Raw genomic sequence first — 26,063 nt, 5'->3', positions numbered from 1 at the left:
ACTGCGTAAACAGGATGTGACGTAGGGGGCTCCACCTCTTCAAAATGGCTGCGCTGTGTGTGTACTGTAATGCATAGGAAGTTAAAGTTAAAAGTTAAAGTATTAATGATTGTCACACACACACTAGGTGCGGTGAAATTTCTCCTCTGCATTTGACCCACCCCCTTGTTCAAGCCCTGGGAGGCGAGGGAAGCAGTGAGCAGCAGCGGTGGCCGCACTCTATAATAATTTTTGGTGATTTAACCCCCAATTCCAACCCTTGATGCTGAGTGCCAAGCAGGGAGGTAATGGGTCCCATTTTTATAGTCTTTGGTATGACTCTGCCGGGGTTTGAACTCACGACTTACCGATCTCAGGGCGGACACTCTAACCACAAGGCCACCGAGCAGGCAAGCGATATCTTCAAAATGGCAGCACCCTAAGTCTTCAAGAAGCATGCAAAATGAAGCGTTTGTATACCGGCACATGGTTCGCACACACAGGCATACGTGGTGCGATCTAAACGTTGGTAATAAAAACTACAACTAAGATGCACGTTATCAGCAAACAGCTTGTGTGTAATAAGTACAATATTTACAGTACAAACCAGAGATGTCCGATAATATTGGACTGCCGATATTATCGGCCGATGAATGCTTTAAAATGTGATATCGGAAATTATCGGTATCGGTTTCAAAAAGTAAAATGTATGACTTTTTAAAACGCCGCTGTACGGAGTGGTACACGAACGTAGGGAGAAGTACAAAGCGCCAATAAACCTTAAAGGCACTGCCTTTGCGTGCCGGCCCAATCACATAATATCTACGGCTTTTCACCCACACAAGTGAATGCATTTCATACTTGGTCAACAGCCATACAGGTCACACTGAGGGTGGCCGTATAAACAACTTTAACACTGTTACAAATATGCGCCACTCTGTGAACCCACATCAAACAAGAATGACAAACGCATTTCGGGAGAACATCCGCACCGTAACACAACATAAACACAACAGAACAAATACCCAGAACCCCTTAGCCCCCCACCTCAACCCCGCACCCCCCAACCCCGCCCACCTAAACCTCCTCATGCTCTCTCAGGGAGAGCATGTCCCAAATTCTAAGCTGCTGCTTTTAAAAAAAAATAATGCACTTTGTGACTTCAATAATAAATATGGCAGTGCCATGTTGGCATTTTTTTTTTCCATAACTTGAGTTGATTTATTTTGGAAAACCTTGTTACATTGTTTAATGCATCCAGCGGGGCATCACAACAAAATTAGGCATAATAATGTGTTAATTCCACGACTGTATATATCGGTATCGGTTGATATCGGAATCGGTAATTAAGAGTTGGACAATATCGGATATCGGGAAAAAAAAGCCATTATCGGACATCTCTAGTACAAACACTTTGTAGGACTCAACATAAGACACGACTGGCACATTCAACTTAAGGGCAAAGACCTACAAACTGCAATGAATGCATATTTGCAAGTGATACTGAGAAGTGTAAGAAAACAAGATACAACAACTGAACAGCACAGTATTTATCATCAGCTCAATGGTGAATGCTGAATACCAAATGAGATATTATGATTTATTACCGCATCAACGCACAAAAGGAACCGTATCGGTTCAAATGTAAAAAGTATCCATCCTTAGCAGTCATGTTTAAAGTAGTCTTGGAAAAAAGGGACCCAAGCACATGCAACAGATCACATGACACTTACAGTTGTGCCTACTGTAATAACTGGACTACAGTTCTCTTCAAAGTGGACTCAAAAATCAAACTGTGTCATTTTGGATCGTGAGCCTGAGTTTTTATTTTCTAGTCACTCTATGGATTTTAGGATGTGACAACTCCAACTCGCCTTCCAAAAAAACGAATCCGCCATTACTGGAAGTAGGGATTTAGCTTCTTTAACTGATAATCTGTAATATCCTTTTTTAATTTATTTTTTTATTACAGTCCTGCAACCCGATGAGCGCTTTTGTTTGTCAGCGTTAAAGTGCCTCGATTGTGTAGCGTCTATGTTTAGACTTGCGAGGCTGACCTCTCACCCCGTGGAGCAGCTCGTTGAGAGTCTGCACGCTTCTCAGTGATCAACTTGTTATTCTTCCATTTTGGTCCTCTTTCGTCGGCCGGAATAAAGTGCCAGTTGTTGCACTTCTCAGTGGCCCCCCCTGTCTCCTTGTGGACTTGTTGGGCTCTCGCCGGGCACAGTCCGGCTCTTTGTTTGCGACACACACCCGACTTTCTGTTTCCTCCCAGCATAGCTGCATCGCTGGGATAGAGGCTGGAGGCTCCTAAAAAGAAAAAAAAGTGCGGGAAGGATCTTCAACAGATGCATTTCAAGGATGCTGCGTCACTGAATTCCACAGAACGAGTGCGCCAGTGTTTAGCTTTTTCCTGAATGTTCATGCTAGCGTCTCTGCTAATGTTCAACTTTATATTCAAACATTTGACCATGCATTTATCGCTTAACGACGACATATTTGCCATTCTCCATTTTGATTTTTACTCACTGTTGCATAGATGATTTAAACAATATACATTTGTCTCACGATAGAGATTTTAATTATATTGTCATGTTGTGATAATGCATTTGATGCCTCAGATTTAGCAACGACAAGCTGCAATGCATCGTCCTTGCTAGCGAGCGCGGCTAATGTCCCTCCACAGTTCGAAGCCGCTCCTTTCTTTAATTTTAAACATTTCTTTTTTGACAGAAATACAATAAAATTCAAATCAAATGTTCCTTAAAAAAAAAAAATCAGTCAAATAAGTACTAGCTTATATTGATATAAAGCCACAGACAATTGCACTTCCGAATGGCCTCAACATGGTGCAGCAATACACAAAAGCAAACAATACGCCCATCAATCAACCATAATTCAACCACGTCTCAATCGAGGCCAAGCTGGAGATCGGTCCCCTTTACATATTTTAGGAAACTACCCTATACTTTCCGAAACTTCACAGAACAACCATTCAATATCAGCCTAATCTTTTCCAGTTTGAGAAAATAAAGAATATCTTTAATCCAGCTGGTGTGCCTAAATCACTAATCCTCGCCTCCATGGCGGCAAATAAACTATATTTCTTCAAAGTATATTTATCACTGAAGGACTACGGGACGATGCAAAGCTAAACATGCTATGATACCAAAACATACTTTTAAAAAGTGATTGATTGTAGTTACTCGTTATATTCCCAAAAAGTAATTAAATTACTAATGGAGTTACTCTTTAATAAATGTAATTCATTACTAGGGAAAGTAATAAATACGTTATTTAAATTAAAAAAAATAAATATATATATATACATATATATATATCTGGCATATGCAGTTGAGAGACGTTTCATGAGAGTAGAGTGTGTGTGTATACCTTTTTAAAAGGCGACGCTCTTTGCCCAGTGACGTGTGAAGTCAGCGAGAGCGTGCTCAGATCAGCGTTTTAGCTCAGCTGCGTTTGTTAGCTTAGCAGCAGCAGTTTACTGGCAGTGACGGAAGCTCTGTTGAATTTTTCACTAGCTAATAAAAGAGGTTGAATATGCTTTGATGGCTGTAATCTCCTTGTCCACAAACAGAGTATTGTAGTATTACAACTTGTCACTTCAATCATCGATTTGTTGTTCATTATTCCCTCGTAGTAGTAGTAGTAGTAGTAGTAGTAGTGGTGTGTGTGTATATGTGTGTGCACTTACATGTTGTGTGTTGTTTGCTGTGTGATGTTGCCTCTTCCTTTTTGATAACAAGTTAATTTTATTGTGGTGCTGGTTTTTGCTTTTATTAGTAAAATATTACTTCCTGCATTGACCTTGCTGTGCTTCCGACGCGGTCTTGATGACATGCAACCTCATCAAATGTAGCGTTCCACATGACAGCAAACGCATCGATAACATTGTTGTAGCGTAAGTAGAAGTGATCAATTAGATTACTCCTCACTAGTAAAAATAACAGCGTTAGTAAAGTTGTTATTATGTAATGCCGTTTTTCCTAACACTGCATACCACACACTGTAAGAGGATACAAGAAGCTAACCTCTAAGCTAAAAATATTGCATGAGTGAGCAGATCCATATAATTATCGATGATACAAAATATAGTACACTTAAATAGTCATTAATGCAGTGATTAGATTGATATTTTTTATTATGACAAAATTATTTTTGTGGTTTTTGTTTAGTGTTTACAAACTCAAAAATGAGTTGCGCTGTCCATGGTGAGCTTTGTTTTTAACTGATTGACAGGTGACAATCTTCCCCTGGAGTTGATTGACAGGCCTTCGGGCGAGTCCAGTGGTTTTGTTACTTGATGACTCGGATGGCTTGGTTCCCCCCCATTGAGCAGAAAAGCGGCAACGAGGAAGAAAAGGGTCCAAGTGAAAATAAGAAGTATTGGGCCTTTGCGATATGGCCTGAAAATAAAATAAAAATTAAATATCCAATTTTTTTTTTTTTACCCACTTTTTGAAAAAATACAAATAAAACAATGAATACAAAGAACAGAGAGAATTCAAAACAACTTTTGCGTTTTTTTTAATTTTTAAACTAGTTGCTAATACACTGCATCTTACTGTTAGCCAAATTCCAATTTGTGTAATGTTGTTCTTTTTAGACCAGATATAATAAATTGTAATTTTAATGCAATCATTTTCAATGATCTAAATTAGGAGCTTAAATACTTCTGTTACAAAAATGAAGCATTACACGCAAATAATTAATAATCCCCGACATTGAGATTAATTACTTGAAAACTTAAAACTTCTGTCTTAAAAAAAATACTTCTGTAAATAAAAATGTAGTATTGTACATCGTATGCAAATAAACAAGTAAAACATTGAGATGACTGTATAGTTTAAGTAAGTGAATAAACACAGGGTTTTTTTATGAAGTATACTGGGCTCCCTGTTAGTGTGTACTGATGGTAAAGACAATGTAATAAGTAATATATAACTATATTAATGAATAAATGCGTTATAATTCCACGAGAGTTTTGCAGCAGCACACGCACATGTGCATTTCCCCTGCTCGGCTCAATGCTTTTTGAGATGCCGGAATAATTTTGTTGAGCCGCTGCCCTTTTTAAAGAAACTTTGCAGCCCGCAGTCACTTGCTCCACACCTGTTGCCGTAAATCTAAACCACTGGCGACACTTTTCCTTTCTTTGGAACAAACGTTTCGCTCTCGTTAGCATTAGCATTAGCAATGTTTTGCTGGGCTTGGAAATCTCTGCTAAGGAAGTAAACGACTGGACGAGGGCTATGGAAGCGCATGGTGGTGAAAAGTAAAAAAAAACATTGATTTAAAATAAAAATAAAAACCATCTTCTGCAACAAAAAACTAACAATGTATCGATAAAATCGCTATATCGCCCAAGCCGAGAAAAGAGACATTGGTTCTTGTGTAGTTGCTTTTGCAAACCTAATTTTTTTCCTTTGCCTTCAAACGCAAATAAAAAGCAGAATGAGTGTGCGGGTGTGTGTTTTTGTGTGTGTTGTTATCGTCATAAACGTTGCCTTGGGCATCCCAGCAGAAAGTCTATTGAGTGGATGTCATGGGACAGAAGACGCCACCATGACATCTTGTGACTGGATGTTGCCTGAAGTGGTGGATTGGCTCTGCTTTTAACGTCTTTGTTTGCTCCTCTTCTTCCAGGTTGGGATGTCCTGAGTTCCTACTAGCGGGCCCCAGGGAGCGCCGTGCTGATGGGACCGGCTGTGCCACCATGAGCTTACAAGATGGCAGCTGCAGTTACGCCGGCAGCGCCAACATGGCCGCCGCCAGCGGCAGCATGCGGCGGCGCCTGGAGGACCAGGAGTTCAACCTGCGCGTCTACCCGGGCTCCCTGGCGGAGGGCACCATCTACTGCCCAGTCAGCGCCCGCAAGAACACCACGGCGGCCGAGGCCATCGAGTGCCTCATCGAGCGGCTGCGCCTGGAGCGGACCAAGTGCTACGTGCTGGCCGAGGTGAAGGAGTTCGGCGGCGAGGAATGGATCCTCAATCCTGGCGACTGCCCCGTGCAGCGTATGATGCTGTGGCCCAGGAACGCCCTGGAAAACCGCGGCGGCTTGGGTAGCGGCGACGATTACCGCTTCCTGCTGCGGGAAAAGAACCTGGACGGATCCATCCACTACGGCGGCAGTCTGCAGATGTGGCTGAGGGTGACCGAGGAGCGCCGTCACATGGTGGAACGGGGTTTCCTCCCACAACCTGCAGGAAGCGACCCCCCGACGGATCTCTGCGCTCTCCCGGAACTCACGGAGCGCGCCCTTTTGGAGAGTCTGCGCGCACGTTTCCGCCAAGAGAAGATCTACACGTACATCGGGAGTATTCTCATCGTGGTCAACCCCTTCCAGTTCCTGCCCATATACAACCCCAAGTACGTCAAGCTCTACGACAACCACGCGCTGGGCAAGCTGGAGCCGCACATCTACGCCGTGGCCGACGTGGCCTATCACGCCATGCTGCAGCGCCGCAAGAACCAGTGCATCGTCATCTCGGGCGAGAGCGGATCTGGCAAGACGCAGAGCACCAACTTCCTCATTCATCACTTGACCGCCCTCAGCCAGAAGGGCTTCGCCAGCGGTGTGGAGCAGATCATCCTGGGGGCGGGGCCTGTGCTCGAGGTAAGGAGCTGCAGTGTTGGACGCGTTCACTTTGAAAACAGAACTTTGTATATCCTCATTCAGGTCAGTTTATTCTCATGGTGTTGAATCGCAACTGGACTGTCCTGGTTGTCTTAGAAGATACTTCGCCCCTTATCTGAGGAGGCTTCACCAGTTAAGACAGTCTGAGGGGATTAGTGTCTGTATACACTAATTGTGCGTTCAATTTGTACTGGGACGTCCGAATTCCCGGGTTTCTAGTCGGAACTCGACCTGGATCGCCCCTTAAGGTCGGATTTCCCAGACGTAAAGTCAGAGCATTCTCACACCCCCAAGTTGCCTTCAAAGGTGGCTTCCCTGAATAACAACAATAATGTGAGCTTTTATAATATTCGTTATTAGCACTTGTGATTATGTCTATGAATGTTCTCATTCATCCAGGTCAGTGTAATCTCAGGGCATTCAATCGATCGCAACGGGACTGTTTGGTTTGTCTTAGATGTTTCACCCCTCATCTGAGTAGGCTTCATCAGTTCATGCTCATAGAATTTGATATGTCATATCTAGTCTTAGACTTTGTTTGGCCGATATTGTCTAAGACTAGATCTGACCAAAATAAGTCCAAGACAAGATCTGACCAATCTAAGTCTAAGACTAGATCTGATCAATCTAAGTCTAAGACTAGATCTGACCAGTTGAAGTCGAAGACTAGATCTGACCAGTCGAAGTCTAAGACTAGATCTGACCAATCGAAGTCTATGAGCATGAACTGATGAAGCTTACTGAGGTATTGGCATCAGCCGCTAGACTAGATCTGACCAATCGAAGTCTAAGATTAGATCTGACCAATCTGAGTCTAAGACTAGATCTGACCAGTCGAAGTCTAAGACTAGATCTGACCAATCGAAGTCTATGAGCATGAACTGATGAAGCTTACTGAGGTATTGGCATCAGCCACTAGACTAGATCTGACCAATCGAAGTCTAAGACTAGATCTGACCAATCTGAGTCTAAGACTAGATCTGACCAGTCAAAGTCTAAGACTAGATCTGACCAGTCGAAGTCTAAGACTAGATCTGACCAATCGAAGTTTAAGACGAGATCTGACCAATCGAAGTCTATGAGCATGAACTGATGAAGACTACTTAGATGAGGGGCGAAACGTCTCCTAAGACAAACCAAACAGTCCAGTTGCGATGGATTAAATGCCCTGAGAACACTTGTGATTAGTCTTTGTACCACTACATCAGACATATACGATGTATTTTTGGACGTTTATATATGGTAACGTCACTGTAGTGTAAACCATTTTTTAAATGTATGGTATATACTGTACGTCCTACGTCGCTAGCAATAGCGTCTGTGTTTCGTCTTCATCCACAGTGTTTGAAGGTTGCGGAAAGAGTGCATATTTTCCCGTAAATTGTTTATATTCAGACAAGGCAAGCGCAAGAATAGCTTTCGTGGATGTGGCCATCTTGATTTCGACCTCGTAACTGGAATGCTCACAACTCTACTGTGACGTCCTTCTTAGCTCCAACTTCTAACTAAATGGAACACACCGTAAGCCCACTGCAAAGGCAGATTCAACTGTCATAATTACTGTATTTTCCGGGCTATAGAGTGCAGCGGTAAGTACACCATCAAATTTGAGAATAAATATATATTTTTACATACATTAGCCGCACCAGACCATAAGTCGCAGATATATAACAGTACAAAATATTTTGTAAATGTTTATTTACATGCCCTAGTTCAGGGATCCTCAACAGGCGGACCGCGGTCCATGTCCGGACCCAGCGACGTGTCCGTCCGGACCCAGCACGAATTATAGTAAAAAAAAAAAAAAAAAAAAAAGAAGTTTTTTTTATTATTATAATTATAATTATTATAAAAAAATATAATAATTGTATTTATCTGTGAGTTGTCGCTAGCGCAAGTCAACGTTCTTTGTTGTTTTTAGTCAAATATGTCCACGTTTCGTTTACACTTCTCGTGTCTCACTCACTCCGTCTCTCTCTCTCTCTCTCTCTCTCTCTCAGAGAGAGAAAGAGAGAGAGACGGAGTGAGAGCGAGAGAACGCCACTCTGATTGGCTAATTCCGGGGTATGGGTTGTCGTCTCTTTCACAACGACGCGCTGATAGGCTGTTACCACCTGGGTCATGTGCACAGTGCATGGAACCTTTCGCTGCAGGCACACAGTTGTCTCGTATCGCTACTTCGCTAACTGTTCACTTGTCAGTCACTGAATGTGAATCAAATCACAATGGCATGCTCCAAGTTGGCTCAGGCTGGTAAAAGAAAGGTGGACAGGGAAAACCGACGTTTCAAGGAAGAATGGACAGAGCAATATGTTTTCATCCTACCTACTGCAAGTACCAGACCAATGTGTCTACTATGCAACACTACTGTTGCTCTGGTGAAAAGTGAAAATCTGAAACGTCACTATCTGAAAGAGCACCGCGAATTTGAAGAGACATTTCCTCATGATTCAGAGCTAAGAAAAAAAGAAATCACGAGGCTGAAAAAGCCATATGAAACATCAAGCAAGATTTTTGTTAAATCTATGACACAACAACAAATAGCAACAGAGCAGTAACGTGCGGTGAGGTTGATGGCTGGTGAGGCACTGACTTCAACACAGTCATATTTACAAACATATGAACCCTAAAGAGTATCTTATTCACCATTTGATTGGCAGCAGTTAACGGGTTATGTTTAAAAATTCATACCAGCATTCTTCCCTGCTTGGCACTCAGCATCAAGGGTTGGAATTGGGGGTTGAATCACCAAAAATGATTCCCGGGCGCAGCGCCGCTGCTGCCCACTGCTCCCCTCACCTCCCAGGGGGTGATCAAGGGATGGGTCAAATGCAGAGGACACATTTTTTCAAAGTTCTTATTTATTTTTGTTTCAAAGAAAATATTTCATGTATTTTATTGGATATTTATTTTATTTTTGTTAATTTTAAGAAAATGTTAAACTACCTACCTCCTGCTATTATATAAGCTTGACCGATAATAAACGGACCCAGCCTGTTTCAAAAAAACATTTGTGGACCTTCAAGATTTGTACTTGAGGACCCCTGCCCTAGTTGTTTCCAAACAATGCCTGTCACACACGGCAGTAAAATGGCTGATCAAACAAAACAGAAAAGTTATCACATTGGTCTGACTACGGTCCCTTTGAAAAAAATCCAAAAAAGTGCCATACTGTCGAGGTGACTTTTCCTGTTTTATCTACAATTTCTTCATTATTACGTTCTCTTCTCACTCCATGCAAAGAATCAACCGCCAGACAACAAGATGGCACAACCAAACCTGATAATTGATACTGTTACCTGATTGGCTGTTTGCGTGTCACGCCCACTGATCAGTGATCACTTCTTGCGTTGCTCGGTTACCAGAGAGCGAGTTTCTTTTGTTCATGCAACCGACTTTGCTTCCGGTTTCTTCCGACGAAGATGACAAAAAATTTTAAACATTTTATCGAACGTATTGCTATATATAGCCCGAGTCTACTGTGTGTTTTCTGTGATTGACTGGTGACAAGTCCAGGGTGTAGCCTCCCAAAGTCTGCTGGGAGAGATTCCAGCTCCCTGTGGTCCTGAACGGGATCAGCAGTAGAACTCTGTATGTCCTGAAACTGACAGTTTGTACTGGAAACGAATGAGAAAACCTCTTCAAATAACCTTTACCCGAACCATAACTCATGAAAAATGTCCATCCGATCAATAGTTCTGTTTGTGGGAAAGATTCCGTTGCCAATTTTCACTGCAGTTCTTCAGAATCTCAGAGAACATCCTAAACTGTCACTTGGAATGAAGTCTCCGCTCTCGCCGCTCTATTTTCCTCAATTTGGTCAGGAATTCCCTGCGTCGCTCCAATGTAGCGCAGCTGCCTCGCCATCACTTCCACTTCATACTGTATGTTCCAAATTAGACGGGGAAGTGACAAAAGTCCGATGAAACCGGGAAAATAATTAATTTTTTTCGGTCTGGGAATGTCTACTCCAGAGATGAGGCATGAAACGGATTAGAAATGGCCGATTTATATTTAGCGCGTATGACTTTTATATAGACATCCTATGACCCAGAAAGCCACTTTTTCTTCACTGTTTTCAATCTCTGCATTGATGGAAACATTTCAGGGAATGTTGCCTAATCCGCCCTGGATTATGAATCAATGATGGATTATGGATTATAAAATTTCATTGGGATCTCCATGTTTTTTTATGAGGGGGGGGTCTACTTCAGGACGACATTTCCTTTAAACTGCTTAAAGTTAGATTTGTGTCATTTGCAGTCGGATAGACGTGACCCGGTCAACTCGTCTTCTTTTTCCACGTTGTTCTGCTGCATGCAGCTTCCCCTCAGGATGTGTGTGTGGGACGGGGGGGGTCATGTCAGCATGCAGCTGTGCAGTTCGGTCACTTGGTGGTACGCTTTGTCATCTGAAAAACATCAATTCCCTTTTTTGGACCGGCTTTAAGGAGTGCGTGTGTTGCTGTTTTGGCTCGTTCTCAAAAATAATTGATGAAACAACATCCCAGCTCATGAATGGATGTACAAGTTTGTTTATGGTGGTTGGATCACTATTAGCGTTGTAGTGTCTGTGCTTATTTTGTCTGTGGAGCTTGGCTGCAAATACTGGGCATGATCAGACACACTCTTCACTTCCCTTCTGGGATTTTGGTGTGTGTGTTGCTGTTCACTTTGCTTTTAGAATGTGACCTAATTAGAATATCTCTGAAAAGTTCATTTATTTCAGTATTGTTGCCAGTTATCTTAGGTGAGATTAGATTCAAAGGGGAACTACACTTTTTTTTCAATGCGAGCTCCTCTATTTTGCCCATAAAACCCAATAAAAAACATCCAAAAATACTCCATTAACGTATCATGACTTGAATATTAACCAAGTATTAGTGTTCAGTATTAAACTCTGCGACTGGTTTTTTCGGATATTGACCACGTTTGGGTTCCGGTCAGAGAACACACAGTCATCATTTGGACTCCTCCAGCTTTAAAGGGGAACATTATCACCAGACCTATGTAAGCGTCAATATATACCTTGATGTTGCAGAAAAAAGACCATATATTTTTTTAACCGATTTCCGAACTCTAAATGGGTGAATTTTGGCGAATTAAACGCCTTTCTAATATTCGCTCTCGGAGCGATGACGTCACAACGTGACGTCACATCGGGAAGCAATCCGCCATTTTCTCAAACACCGAGTCAAATCAGCTCTGTTATTTTCCGTTTTTTCGACTGTTTTCCGTACCTTGGAGACATCATGCCTTGTCGGTGTGTTGTCGGAGGGTGTAACAACACGAACAGGGACGGATTCAAGTTGCACCAGTGGCCCAAAGATGCGAAAGTGGCAAGAAATTGGACGTTTGTTCCGCACACTTTACCGACGAAAGCTATGCTACGACAGAGATGGCAAGAATGTGTGGATATTCTGCGACACTCAAAGCAGATGCATTTCCAACGATAAAGTCAAAGAAATCTGCCGCCAGACCCCCATTGAATCTGCCGGAGTGTGTGAGAAATTCAGGGACAAAGGACCTCGGTAGCACGGCAAGCAATGGCGGCAGTTTGTTCCCGCAGACGAGCGAGCTAAACCCCCTGGATGTCTTGGCTCACACCGTCCCTTATGCCACCGAAGATGATCAAGAGAAGAATATCAACCCTAGCTTCCCTGGCCTGCTGACATCAACTCCAAAACTGGTCAGATCAGCTTTCAGGAAAAGAACGCGGATGAGGGTATGTCTACAGAATATATTAATTGATGAAAATTGGGCTGTCTGCACTCTCAAAGTGCATGTTGTTGCCAAATGTATTTCATATGCTGTAAACCTAGTTCATAGTTGTTAGTTTCCTTTAATGCCAAACAAACACATGGTTAGAAGGCGATCGCCGAATTCGTCCTCGCTTTCTCCTGTGTCGCTGGCTGTCGTGTCGTTTTCGTCGGTTTCGCTTGCATACGGTTCAAACCGATATGGCTCAATAGCTTCAGTTTCTTCTTCAATTTCGTTTTCGCTACCTGCCTCCACGCTACAACCATCCGTTTCAATACATTCGTAATCTGTTGAATCGCTTAAGACGCTGAAATCCGAGTCTGAATCCGAGCTAATGTCGCTATAGATTGCTGTTCTTTCCGCCATGTTTGTTTGTGTTGGCTTCACTATGTGACGTCACAGGAAAATGGACGGGTGTATATAACGATGGTTAAAATCAGGCACTTTGAAGCTATTTTTAGGGATATTGCATGATGGGTAAAATTTTGAAAAAAACTTCGAAAAATATAATAAGCCACTGGGAACTGATTTTTAATGGTTTTAACCATTCTGAAATTGTGATAATGTTCCCCTTTAATGTTGCATATTGGTTTAGGTTCATTTATTTATTTAGTATATCGTCAAAGACTAGAGCACCGATTAAACGTAGCAGACAAACAAGTCACCACACATTAACACATGTCAAAAGGGAAGCGGAAGTGACACCTACAGGAAGGAAGCGGAAGTGACACTGTCAAGAAATGCTTCAAAATAAAGTATCTGAAACATAGATAACATGGAGAATTCTTAACAATTAGTGATATTGTTATTAGAAGCGCTAACGTAGACAAACTATTTATAGCGGCGCCGTGATCATAAGCTTGATGATGCTTCCTTGTTTCCTAGCTCGTCAAACATCATGCCTCTCACCTGGATAGTAGAAGGATGAGTAGGTATTCCGACAAGTTGGTCCGCTTTGACAGCCAATTTAGACCCGGGAATGACGAGAACGACACGAAAAGCCGCTTAGTTGCACCCCCCTTTTCTTCGCAAGGATAATGAGTCATTCTTCATTTGAATATATGAACATAACATGTAATCATGGTTCTTTGATCAAAATAGTGCATAGATAGTTTTACAGATCTTTTGAAGTCTTTGCGCCGTTTTGTAGGCGGTCTTATTTACGTGCCTCCACTTTGACTGCGTCTTCTCCCTGTCACATATATATATAAATAAAATAAATACTTGAATTTCAGTGTTCATTTATTTACACATATACACACACATAACACTCATCTACTCATTGTTGAGTTAAGGGTTGAATTGTCCATCCTTGTTCTATTCTCTGTCACTATTTTTCTAACCATGCTGAACACCCTCTCTGATGATGCATTCTGCTTCGTCTCCTTGTTGTGTGCGCAGTTGTGCACTGCACTCTCTAAAAGCCCTAGATGTTATTGTCACATATGCATGTACAGTAGATGGCAGTATTGTCCTGTTTAAGAGTGTCACAACATTGCTGTTTACAGCAGACGAACTGCTTTACGGTAGACGAAAACGTGACTGCTGTTGTTGTGTGTTGTTACCACGCTGGGAGGACGTTAATGAAACTGCCTAACAATAAACCCACATAAGAAACCAAGAACTCGCCCTCGATCATTCTACAGTTATAACGTGATTGGGCAGGCACGCTGTTTATATTGTGGGAAAGCGGACGTGAAAACAGGCTGTCGACACGTCACTGGGGTCCGCCTGAATTTCGGGAGATTTTCGGGAGAAAATTTGTCCCGGGAGGTTTTCGGGAGAGGCGCTGAATTTCGTGAGTCTCCCGGAAAATCCGGGCGGATTGGCAAGTATGCCATGACATCATCGTGTATTTTGCATAATTTGCTATAATGATATGGACTTGTCCAGGGTGTACCCCGCCTTCTGCCCGATTGTAGCTGAGATAGGCTCCAGCGCCCCCCGCGACCCCGAAGGGAATAAGCGGTAGAAAATGGATGGATGGATGGATATGATTTTCTTAAAAAAGGCTAAAAAAATGTATAGTGTACATACATTTAAAAACAAATCTGTTATTGTTAATTAGTATTAACATATATTTTTATATTATATTGTTTTGCTATATTTTCAATTGTTGCTGCTTATTGTACAGTGCACTTTGTTGAGAATTTTTCAAGTGTTTAGACACTTTTAGTGACTTTTTCTTTAATAGAAACAAGTTTAGAGACTCAAATTCTGTCCCCCAGGTTGAGTGCTTAGATGGTATTGTGCCAAGCTTCCCAGTTTGCAATTCTAATTACCGCCACCTGTAGGACTGAAGTGGCGATGCATTGCCCGACACGGCGTGCTAGCGCCGATGTCAGTTTTCTAACGCGAAAGATTGACCCATGCAAGTATTGCGTGTGTTGGAAACAGCGTGTGTTCCGTGGGCAAAGCATTGCTCCACAAGCACTGCGGGACTGGCGACTCGATGCCTGCCAGGGCCGGGGAACGCCGCAGGCGAGGACAGAGACTTGATAATGACAGATAGCGGAACATCACTCTGGGAGGAAGTCGACGGCGCTCGCTGGCTGCTGCGCTGCGTTTGAGGGCGAGACTGCGGCCCGTGGGATCACTCGCCTAGCAAGCAGCGGTCTGAGCGAGCGGCCAGAAACCAGCTGCACACTTCTGAGAGCCAAGGAGGCTATGCGAGTGAAACGGACAAAGAAAATTCCTCCTTTTGATTGCAGGCTTCTTGACTTCATTGCGTGTCTGTCATTTGGCAGTAATATAATATTGTTATGTATTGCAGTGGAACCCGCTTAGGTTGCCAAACCTTCAAATCCTTATTATTAATCTTAATATTATCACCCATTTTCTCGATGTCTCTGGCCAAAGACCCAAGTAGGGATAGGTACCTTTCATATTCGAACCTAGTTACCGCTACCTGTTCTCATTTCAGTTTGTCCTAGCTGTGTTGTCGTATTAAGGAAGTAGTCTGTGCCATTATGTTGAATGTGCCAGTCTTGTCTTTTGTTGAGTCCTACAAAGTGTTTATACTGTAAATATTGTACTTATTACACAGCAGCTGTTTGATTGTAATGTGAATCTTTAGCTGTATGGGTGTGTTGAAATCGTAATGTAATTGCTAATGCTAATTTTTATGAACACACACAAAAGTACCGAAAACTGTACCGGTATTGATTCCCGGGTGCCAGTAATTGGTACCGTAACGGTTCAAATGTGAATGGTACCCATCCTGAGCTATCACATTTAGAAAAGTGGAGCTTTACTTCTCACCGCTTTCTATCAGGCTTAAAGGGGAACATTATCACCAGACCTATGTAAGCGTCAATATATACCTTGATGATGCAGAAAAAAGACCATATATTTTTTAAACCGATTTCCGAACTCTAAATGGGTGAATTTTGGCGAATTAAACGCCTTTCTAATATTCGCTCTCGGAGCGATGACGTTGTGACGTCACATTGGGAAGCAATCCGCCATTTTCTCAAACACCGAGTCAAATCAGCTCTGTTATTTTCCGTTTTTTCCGACTGTTTTCCGTACCTTGGAGACATCATGCCTCGTCGGTGTGTTGTCGGAGGGTGTAACAACACGAACAGGGCTGGATTCAAGTTGCACCAGTGGCCCAAAGATGCGAAAGTGGCAAGAAATTGGACGTTTGTTCCGCACACTTTACCGACGAAAGCTATGCTACGACAGAGATGGCAAGAATGTGTGGATATCCTGCGACACTCAAAGCAGATGCATTTCCAACGATAAAGTCAAAGAAATCTGCCGCCAGACCCCCATTGAATCTGCCGGAGTGTGTGAGCAATTCAGGGACAAAGGACCTCGGTAGCACGGCAAGCAATGGCGGCAGTTTGTTCCCGCAGACGAGCGAGCTAAACCCCCTTATGCCACCGAAGATGATCAAGAGAAGAATATCGACCCTAGCTTCCCTGGCCTGCTGACATCAACTCCAAAACTGGACGGATCAGCTTTCAGGAAAAGATTGCGGATGAGGGTATGTCTACAGAATATATTAATTGATGAAAATTGGGCTGTCTGCACTCTCAAAGTGCATGTTATTGCCAAATGTATTTCATATGCTGTAAACCTAGTTCATAGTTGTTAGTTTCCTTTAATGCCAAACAAACACATACCAATCGTTGGTTAGAAGGCGATCGCCGAATTCGTCCTCGCTTTCTCCCGTGTCGCTGGCTGTCGTGTCGTTTTCGTCGGTTTCGCTTGCATACGGTTCAAACCGATATGGCTCAATAGCTTCAGTTTCTTCTTCAATTTCGTTTTCGCTACCTGCCTCCACACTACAACCATCCGGTTCAATACATGCGTAATCTGTTGAATCGCTTAAGCCGCTGAATATCCGAGTCTGAATCCGAGCTAATGTCGCTATAGCTTGCTGTTCTTTCCGCTATGTTTGTTTGAGTTGGCATCACTATGTGACGTCACAGGAAAATGGACGGGTGTTTATAACGATGGTTAAAATCAGGCACTTTGAAGCTTTTTTTAGGGATATTGCATGATGGGTAAAATTTTGAAAAAAACTTCGAAAAATATAATAAGCCACTGGGAACTGATTTTTAATGGTTTTAACCATTCTGAAATTGTGATAATGTTCCCCTTTTAAAATGGAAAAAATTACAACATTACTCAGAGGCACTCGGCTACGCATACGCTTGTTTCCCCTCCAAGTGCAACTGGACGTGGCGCCACGTGCAACCCACATATCAAAAACTGGTAACAGGAGTTTATATTCTTCTATGATTTCATGACCTCAGTCAACATGCATTCTTCCGTTTCAGTTCTGACTTTTTGGACGGTAGCTGTCTGCAGTCAACCTGCTGTGTGAATGTCAGGAAGCAATCTTTGCTATCAATCTGAGCAGTTTGCTGAGGATTATTGTTCTAATTGATGAGAATCCTTTACAGAAGTCAAGGAGCGTTATCGCGTTGCACAATGATATCGCCTAACAACGTGCAGCTCCCCTCTGATTTCTTGTCAAATACAAGTCTTTGGTAATGCAGCGCAGATGGCGAGTAATCTGAGATCACAGTGCAGATATGTTGATGATGGTGCTGGCGGGAAGACAGCTGGGAAGCCTGATGGGAAGGACTTGGCTTTTGTGGCTCTTTGTGCTCTTCTGGTCTCTGCACTGCAGTCAGCTGATCAACACAACACAACCACAAATACACTCAGACGTATACACGTCATATATTTCTCCTTCTGTCTTTCGTCTGTGCATCTCAAAACCCAATGGCGCTTGAAGTCATGTCTGAAGGAAAGAATAAAAACATTTACTGCGATTCTTTGGCTGCTCAATTTCAACTCGGTAACTTTTACGAGAAAGATTGCAATCGCCCAGATGGTCACTGTTTTAGTTCTAGTGGTAATGGATGGTCTTACCAGTCATCGGAAATATGCTCATGGATAGCATAGAGTTCTACCTCTTGAGGACATCATCATGGCAGACCGAGGACTCAGTTGAAGAACTGTCAAAATGCCAGTTCGAGTTACTCCTTGGTCGTGACTAGGGATGTATACACCGAGTACCGGTTCCTAATTAGGTCGGTCCATGATGACAGTAAAGCTACTGCTATCGGTATTTTTTGTTCCAGCTGACCGACGTGATTATGACACACCGTTCAGCTGCTGCTGCTACACATTAAGATCAGCTTTGAGTAATAACTAATAAGGAAGCAACACCACACAAGTTTGTAACACAACAATATTTCCTCCTCAAAGTCACCTAGCTGTCAGTTTCGAGTGAATGCACTTCACTGCGTTTTTATCAACGCTTCTCATAGCGATCCATTAACCCACAGGGAAATATTAATCCACTCAAAAAAGTGAAAAATGGAGGTAATATAATAATCCACAAAGTTGCTTTGAATCAAGATAGCACCCACTGTGACTGACAGGTCTATGGCTGCCGTCTGACGTTTTTATTTACAAACCCCGTTTCCATATGAGTTGGGAAATTGTGTTAGATGTAAATATAAATGGAATACAATGATTTGCAAATCATTTTCAACCCATATTCAGTTGAATATGCTACAAAGACAAGATATTTGATGTTCAAACTGATAAACATTTTTTTTTGTGCAAATAATCATTAACTTTGGAATTTGATGCCAGCAACACGTGACAAAAAGTTGAGAAAGGTGGCAATAAATACTGATAAAGTTGAGGAATGCTCATCAAATTTGGAACATCCCACAGGTGAACAGGCAAATTGGGAACAGGTGGGTGCCATGATTGGGTATAAAAGTAGATTCCATGAAATGCTCAGTCATTCACAAACAAGGATGGGGCGAGGGTCACCACTTTGTCAACAAATGCGTGAGCAAATTGTTGAACAGTTTAAGAAAAATCTTTCTCAAGCAGCTATTGCAAGGAATTTAGGGATTTCACCATCTACGCTCCGTAATATCATCAAAGGGTTCAGGGAATCTGGAGAAATCACTGCACGTAAGCAGCTAAGCCCGTGACCTTCGATCCCTCAGGCTGTACTGCATCAACAAGCGACATCAGTGTGTAAAGGATATCACCACATGGGCTCAGGAACACTCCAGAAACCCACTGTCAGTAACTACAGTTGGTCGCTACATTTGTAAGTGCAAGTTAAAACTCTCCGATGCAAGGCGAAAACCGTTTATCAACAACACCCAGAAACGCCGTCGGCTTCGCTGGGCCTGAGCTCATCTAAGATGGACTGATACAAAGTGGAAAAGTGTTCTTTGGTCTGACGAGTCCACATTTCAAATTGTTTTTGGAAACTGTGGACGTCGTGTCCTCCGGACCAAAGAGGAAAAGAACCATCCGTATTGTTATAGGCGCAAAGTTGAAAAGCCAGCATCTGTGATGGTATGGGGATGTATTAGTGCCCAAGACATGGGTAACTTACACATCTGTGAAGATGCCATTAATGCTGACGGCGTATACAGGTTTTGGAGCAACATATGTTGCCATCCAAGCAACGTTACCATGGACGCCCCTGCTAATTTCAGCAAGACAATGCCAAGCCACGTGTTACATCAATGTGGCTTCATAGTAAAAGAGTGCGGGTACTAGACTGGCCTGCCTGTAGTCCAGACCTGTCTCCCATTGAAAATGTGTGGCGCATTATGAAGCCTAAAATACCACAACAGAGACCCCCGGACTGTTGAACAACTTAAGCTGTACATCAAGCAAGAATGGGAAAGAATTCCACCTGAGAAGCTTAAAAAATGTGTCTCCTCAGTTCCCAAACATTTACTGAGTGTTGTTAAAAGAAAAGGTGATGTAACACAGTGGTGAACATGCTCTTTCCCAACTACTTTGGCACGTGTTGCAGCCATGAAATTCTAAGTTAATTATTATTTGCAAAAAAAAAAAAAAAAGTTTATGAGTTTGAACATCAAATATCTTGTCTTTGTAGAGCATTCAATTGAATATGGGTTGAAAAGGATTTGCAAATCATTGTATTCCGTTTATATTTACATCTAACACAATTTCCCAACTCATATGGAAACGGGGTTTGTATTTATATAATACACACCACGCACGCACACACACACACACACACACACACGTATATCGGTAGCTCAACACACAATATGACTTCTGGTCTGTCACTCAAATATGTCTGTGTGCAACATAAACACAAATAATTCCTATTGTTAAAAAATGCACACCCACGTAACATGTTAATTGATTGTATTGATGTATATGATATATTTGATATATCATGTAAAAGATATGTTCTAGTATAAATGCTAATTAAAATGCATTGTTTCACATCTTTATTCGGTATCGTACCATTAAAATCTTGACGATATACACTCCTACTCGCGACTGCCATGAACACATGCTCGTGTTAGAGTAGTCTAAATGTCATGTTTTGCGTTTTCCAGGAATGTTCGTCGCAATTCATGTTCCTGTTTGGGACTTTGGTTCTGAGAAATGGCAAATGAGTTCATCGTGTGAGAGAACAAAAGGGAAAAGAAAGACTATGGGGGCTAAAAAGGGCTGTCAAAACCTTGTCTGAATGCTGGAGTTCCTTAAAAATCATGAAGAAGTCATCTACTAACTGAAAACCAAATGTAACGTGGTTGGGGTCCATTGATAAAAATTGTGATGTTGGATTTATTAGGTGGCGTTCTAAAAGTACAAACAGCTTTAATGGCCCAAAGCAAACAGGTCCTGGCACCCAAGTCGTCTTCCAGGTGGACAATCGGTTGCTTTTGGACAGTTCCTAAACAAGGTAACTTGAGGAGGAGCAGGTACCTTACTGAAGTCACTAAAGAGTTCAGACAGGTCCAGATTACAGTTTTGCGTTAGGTCCCCCCCCCACACCCCCTGCCTCTTTCACCAGATGGTTCTCATCCAGATGTCCTCAGTGCGCTAAAGCAGGCCCTGAGGGACCAGACCTGTCTCCTGTGTCTGATGGATGGTTCCAGGTACTGCCTTGGCCTCTTGTCTTTTAGAGGCTTGTGTCTTTAGTGTGTTAGGACTTAAGAAGGTGTAGAGTAGTCCTGCCCCTCAGACTCCTCCATGGTAAACAGCAACTCTCTTTCAATCTGGGTGTACAGTTCCAGTCTTTAAACTTTGGAAGCCACACCAAATGAGAACCTATGGAGCTTATCTGTGTCTTTATTACGACAGCTTTTCTTTTTTTTTTTTACAAGGAATAAATGTAACTGAATTTCTTGCGTTTGAATTGAAAAACAATTTGGTAGCAAAATGTGAGTGTTTAAAACTTTAGTCAGTGTTTTAAAATGTCAGTGTATAAACATTCAGTGTCAAATTCAGTGCAGAAAAATTTGCAAGACCCACTTCCAGTAAATTAATTTGAATTAATTTTTATACATTGCATTTTTATACCGAGAATTGAAAAACACTCAACTTTTATACACTGAATTTTTATACATTGCATTTTTATACAGAGAATTGAAAAACACTCAACTTTTATACACTGAATTTGTATACACAGATATCTAAAACACTGATTTTTTTATGAACTGAAATTTTAAACACTGAAATTTTATACACTGAGTTTTCGTACACTGAATTTTATACACATTTTTAAAACACTGATTTTTTTCTCAACTGAATTTTTACCAACTAAATTTTTATAAACGGAATTTTTATACACTGAATTTTTAAACACTGAAATTGTATACACTGAATTTTTTTACACTGAGTTTTCGTACACTGAATTTTTATACACATTTTTAAAACACTGATTTTTTTATCAACAAAATTTTTATAAACTGATTTTTTTATACACAGAATTTTTAAACACCAAAATTGTATACACTGAATTTTTATACACTGAGTTTTTGTACACTGAATTGTATACACATTTTTAAAACACTGATTTTTTTCTCAACTGAATTTTTATCAACTGAATTTTTATAAACTGAATTTTTAAACACTGAAATTGTATACACTGAATTTTTTTACACTGAGTTTTCGTACACTGAATTTTTATACACAATTTTAAAACACTGATTTTTTTATCAACAACATTTTTATAAACTGATTTTTTATACACAGAATTTTTAAACACCGAAATTGTATACACTGAATTTTAATACACCAAGTTTTCGTACACTGAATTTTATACACATTTTTAAAACACTAATTTTTTTCTCAACTGAATTTTTATAAACTTAATTTTTATACACTGAATTTTTAAACACTGAAATTGTATACACTGAATTTTTTTACACTGAGTTTTCGTACACTGAATTTTTATACACATTTTTAAAACACTGATTTTTTTATCAACAAAATTTTTATACACAGAATTTTTAAACACCGAAATTGTATACATTGAATTTTCATACACTAAATTTTTATACACTGAATTTTTGGACACTGGGGCTGAAAAGAATAGCTACACAAATGGCGTGTCACTAACTACTTTTACAACACGTTACAAAGTAAATAGTGAATATTTGATGTGATTTAGCTTTGTTTTAATTGTCCTTTATTTCACATTTCTCTTTAAACTACGATGTCGGAGTCGTAGTCGTTGCTTCGAAGTCCGGCTGAATACTTTATATTTAAAAGAGTCTGTCCACTTTTCGTAGCTTTGCGTATTGCAAATGACGTTTGCAAAGAATAATAACAAGCGTTTAACTGCACACAAGTTTAAAAAATTAATGCCGGATGAAACTTAACAATACGAAGTTTTAGGAATGCCCCCAACTGTGTTCAACCAATCAGAGATGTACAGCACAGCCCTGCCCATTTAAAAATTCCGGGAACTATTCGAAAGTCCCACCTTGCTGCTAAGAACTACAAACAGTTCTTCAAGAACTAAATCTACCCAGGGAGTTTTTGGTGGAAACACAGGGGGGACCCTATTTATTTGATTTAAACGTGAAAGTAAAGACACCTTGTTTTAATTAACGACATCGATACTCTGCATGCGATACAAGAAGCAGAAGACATATTGTGACGGTGGTGATGCGGAGGAAGGGCTTGTGGCACGCATCTCATGTGATTCAATCAAATTGACAGGGCGGCAAAAAAAAAAGAAAGTATTAATATCTTGACTAGGGCTGGGCGAGATGGACGAAAAAGTATATTTAGATATATTTTACTTAAACTCGATATTCGATATATATATCTCGATATATTTTCCAGTGAAAGTATACATATAAATATATTTATTTTTTAACAATATTCAGTGAAATTGAAGTGAGTGACAACTGTACTGTAAACAGTTATTAACCCAGTTAGTCAAGATGGGTATTAACTAGAGATATCCAATAATGGCTTTTTTGCCGATATCCGATATTCCGATATTGTCCAACTCTTAATTGCCGATTCCGATACCAACCCATTCCCATATATATACAGTCGTGGAATCAACACATTATTATGCCTAATTTTGTTGTGATGCCTCGCTGGATGCATTAAACAATGTAACAAGGTTTTCCAAAATAAATCAACTCAAGTTATGGAAAAAAATGCCAACATGGCACTGCCATATTTATTATTGAACATTATTTTTTTTAACATGCCTCAAAACAGCAGCTTGGAATTTGGGACATGCTCTCCCTGAGAGAGCATGAGGAGGTTGAGGTGGGCGGGGTTGAGGTGTGTGTGTGGGGGCGGGGGGGTAGGGGGTAGCAGGGGGTGTATATTGTAGCGCCCCGGAAGAGTTAGTGCTGCAAGGGGTTCTGGGTATTTGTTATGTTGTGTTTATGTTGTGTTACGGTGCGGCTGTTCTCCCGAAATGTGTTTGTCATTCTTGTTTGGTGTGTGTTCACAGTGTGGCGCACATTTGTAGCAGTGTTAAAGTTGTTTATACGGCCACCCTCAGTGTGACCTGTATGGCTGTTGACCAATAATGCATTGCATTCACTCGTGTGTGTGAAAAGCCGTAAGATATTATTTGACTGGGCCGGCACGCAAAGGCAGTGCCTTTAAGGTTTATTGGCGCTCTGTACTTCTCCCTACATCCGTGTACCACTCCGTACAGCGGCGTTTTAAAAAGTCATAAATTTTACTTTTTGAAACCGATACCGATAATTTACGATATTACATTTTAAAGCATTTATCGGCCGATAATATCGGCAGTCCGATGTTATCGGACATCTCTAGTAGTAACAACACATAAAATAAACTGTTTAAGTAGCACAGAATTACATAACATAAATAAAATAGAAAAATATTCTTTCTACGTTAAATAAATAACATAGCTGTGCAAATAATAAATTTTTGCTTGGCAACTCGAGAACAGTTTGGATTTGGGCTTATATGGTAAAATGAATGTTTTATCCAAACGCATACATTTTTCCAAATGTGGCCAAGTAGACGCATTGTGGGCTTCCTGGACGTGGTCTACATCGCTGAAAGAAACATCTAAAGAAGAGAATCCCTCCGCCATCTTCCACTAGTTTTTTAATATATAAATCGCTCTTCTCATGTGTCATTTGGGATGTCTGTTGTGATTTCCCTTCCTGGTTCTTGACCCGCCCTATCTTGCCTCCGATTGGCCTAATCTCAACCAATCGTGATTCATCATAGTAAACAACCAACCAATCATGGATGTTCTTATACGTGCATGCACGTCTTGGAAGGCGGAGGGGGAGGGGTTTAGTATTTTATTATACAAACCCCGTTTCCATATGAGTTGGGAAATTGTTTTAGATGTAAATATAAGCGGAAGACAATGATTAGCAAATCATTTTCAACCCATATTCAGTTGAATTTGCTACAAAGACAACATATTTGATGTTCAAACTGATAAACATTTATTTTTTTGCAAATAATCATTAACTTTAGAATTTGATGCCAGCAACATGTGACAAAGAAGTTGGGAAAGGTGGCAATAAATACTGATAAAGTTGAGAATGCTCATCAAACACTTATTTGGAACATCCCACAGGTGAACAGGCAAATTGGGAACAGGTGGGTGCCATGATTGGGTATAAAAGTAGATTCCATGAAATGCTCAGTCATTCACAAACAAGGATGGGGCGAGGGTCACCACTTTGTCAACAAATGCGTGAGCAAATTGTTGAACAGTTTAAGAAAAACCTTTCTCAACCAGCTATTGCAAGGAATTTAGGGATTTCACCATCTACGCTCCGTAATATCATCAAAGGGTTCAGAGAATCTGGAGAAATCACTGCACGTAAGCAGCTAAGCCCGTGACCTTCGATCCCTCAGGCTGTACTGCATCAACAAGCGACATCAGTGTGTAAAGGATATCACCACATGGGCTCAGGAACACTTCAGAAACCCACTGTCAATAACTACAGTTGGTTGCTACATCTGTAAGTGCAAGTTAAAACTCTCCTATGCAAGACGAAAACCGTTGATCAACAACACCCAGAAACGCCGTCGGCTTCGCTGGGCCTGAGCTCTCTAAGATGGACTGGATACAAAGTGGAAAAGTGTTCTGTGGTCTGACGAGTCCACATTTCAAATTGTTTTTGGAAACTGTGGATGTCGTGTCCTCCGGACCAAAGAGGAAAAGAACCATCCGGATTGTTATAGGCGGTAAGTTGAAAAGCCAGCATCTGTGATGGTATGGGGGTGTATTAGTGCCCAAGACATGGGTAACTTACACATCTGTGAAGGCGCCATTAATGCTGAAAGGTACATACAGGTTTTGGAGCAACATATGTTGCCATCCAAGCAACGTTTACCATGGATGCCCCTGCTTATTTCAACAAGACAATGCCAAGCCACGTGTTACATCAATGTGGCTTCATAGTAAAAGAGTGCGGGTACTAGACTGGCCTGCCTGTAGTCCAGACCTGTCTCCCATTGAAAATGTGTGGCGCATTATGAAGCCTAAAATACCACAACGGAGACCCCCGGACTGTTGAACAACTTAAGCTGTACATCAAGCAAGAATGGGAAAGAATTCCACCTGAGAAGCTTAAAAAATGTGTCTCCTCAATTCCCAAACGTTTACTGAGTGTTGTTAAAAGAAAAGGTGATGTAACACAGTGGTGAACATGCTCTTTCCCAACTACCGTACTTTGACACGTGTTGCAGCCATGAAATTCTAAGTTAATTATTATTTGCAAAAAAAAAAAAAAGTTTATGAATTTGAACATCAAATATCTTGTCTTTGTAGTGCATTCAATTGAATATGTGTTGAAAATGATTTGCAAATCATTGTATTCCGTTTATATTTACATCTAACACAATTTCCCAACTCATATGGA

The 26,063-nt window shown here is 41.1% G+C and overlaps 1 protein-coding gene across 7 annotated transcripts in view; it reads left to right on the top strand.

Moving 5' to 3' along the window:
• Positions 1-26,063, top strand: part of LOC133572122 (unconventional myosin-IXAa-like) — a 278,579-nt gene that overhangs the window by 74,668 nt on the left and 177,848 nt on the right. For all 7 annotated transcript variants that reach the window (XM_061924842.1, XM_061924841.1, XM_061924840.1 and 4 more), the window contains exon 2: positions 5,644-6,616. In XM_061924842.1, coding sequence (XP_061780826.1) covers positions 5,644-6,616 — 973 coding nt within the window. The remainder of the gene's footprint in view (positions 1-5,643; positions 6,617-26,063) is intronic.

The sequence above is a fragment of the Nerophis lumbriciformis genome, linkage group LG29, assembly GCF_033978685.3.
Source record: "Nerophis lumbriciformis linkage group LG29, RoL_Nlum_v2.1, whole genome shotgun sequence".
NCBI lineage: Eukaryota > Metazoa > Chordata > Actinopteri > Syngnathiformes > Syngnathidae > Nerophis > Nerophis lumbriciformis.
This window is presented reverse-complemented; position numbering and strand designations above follow the sequence as displayed.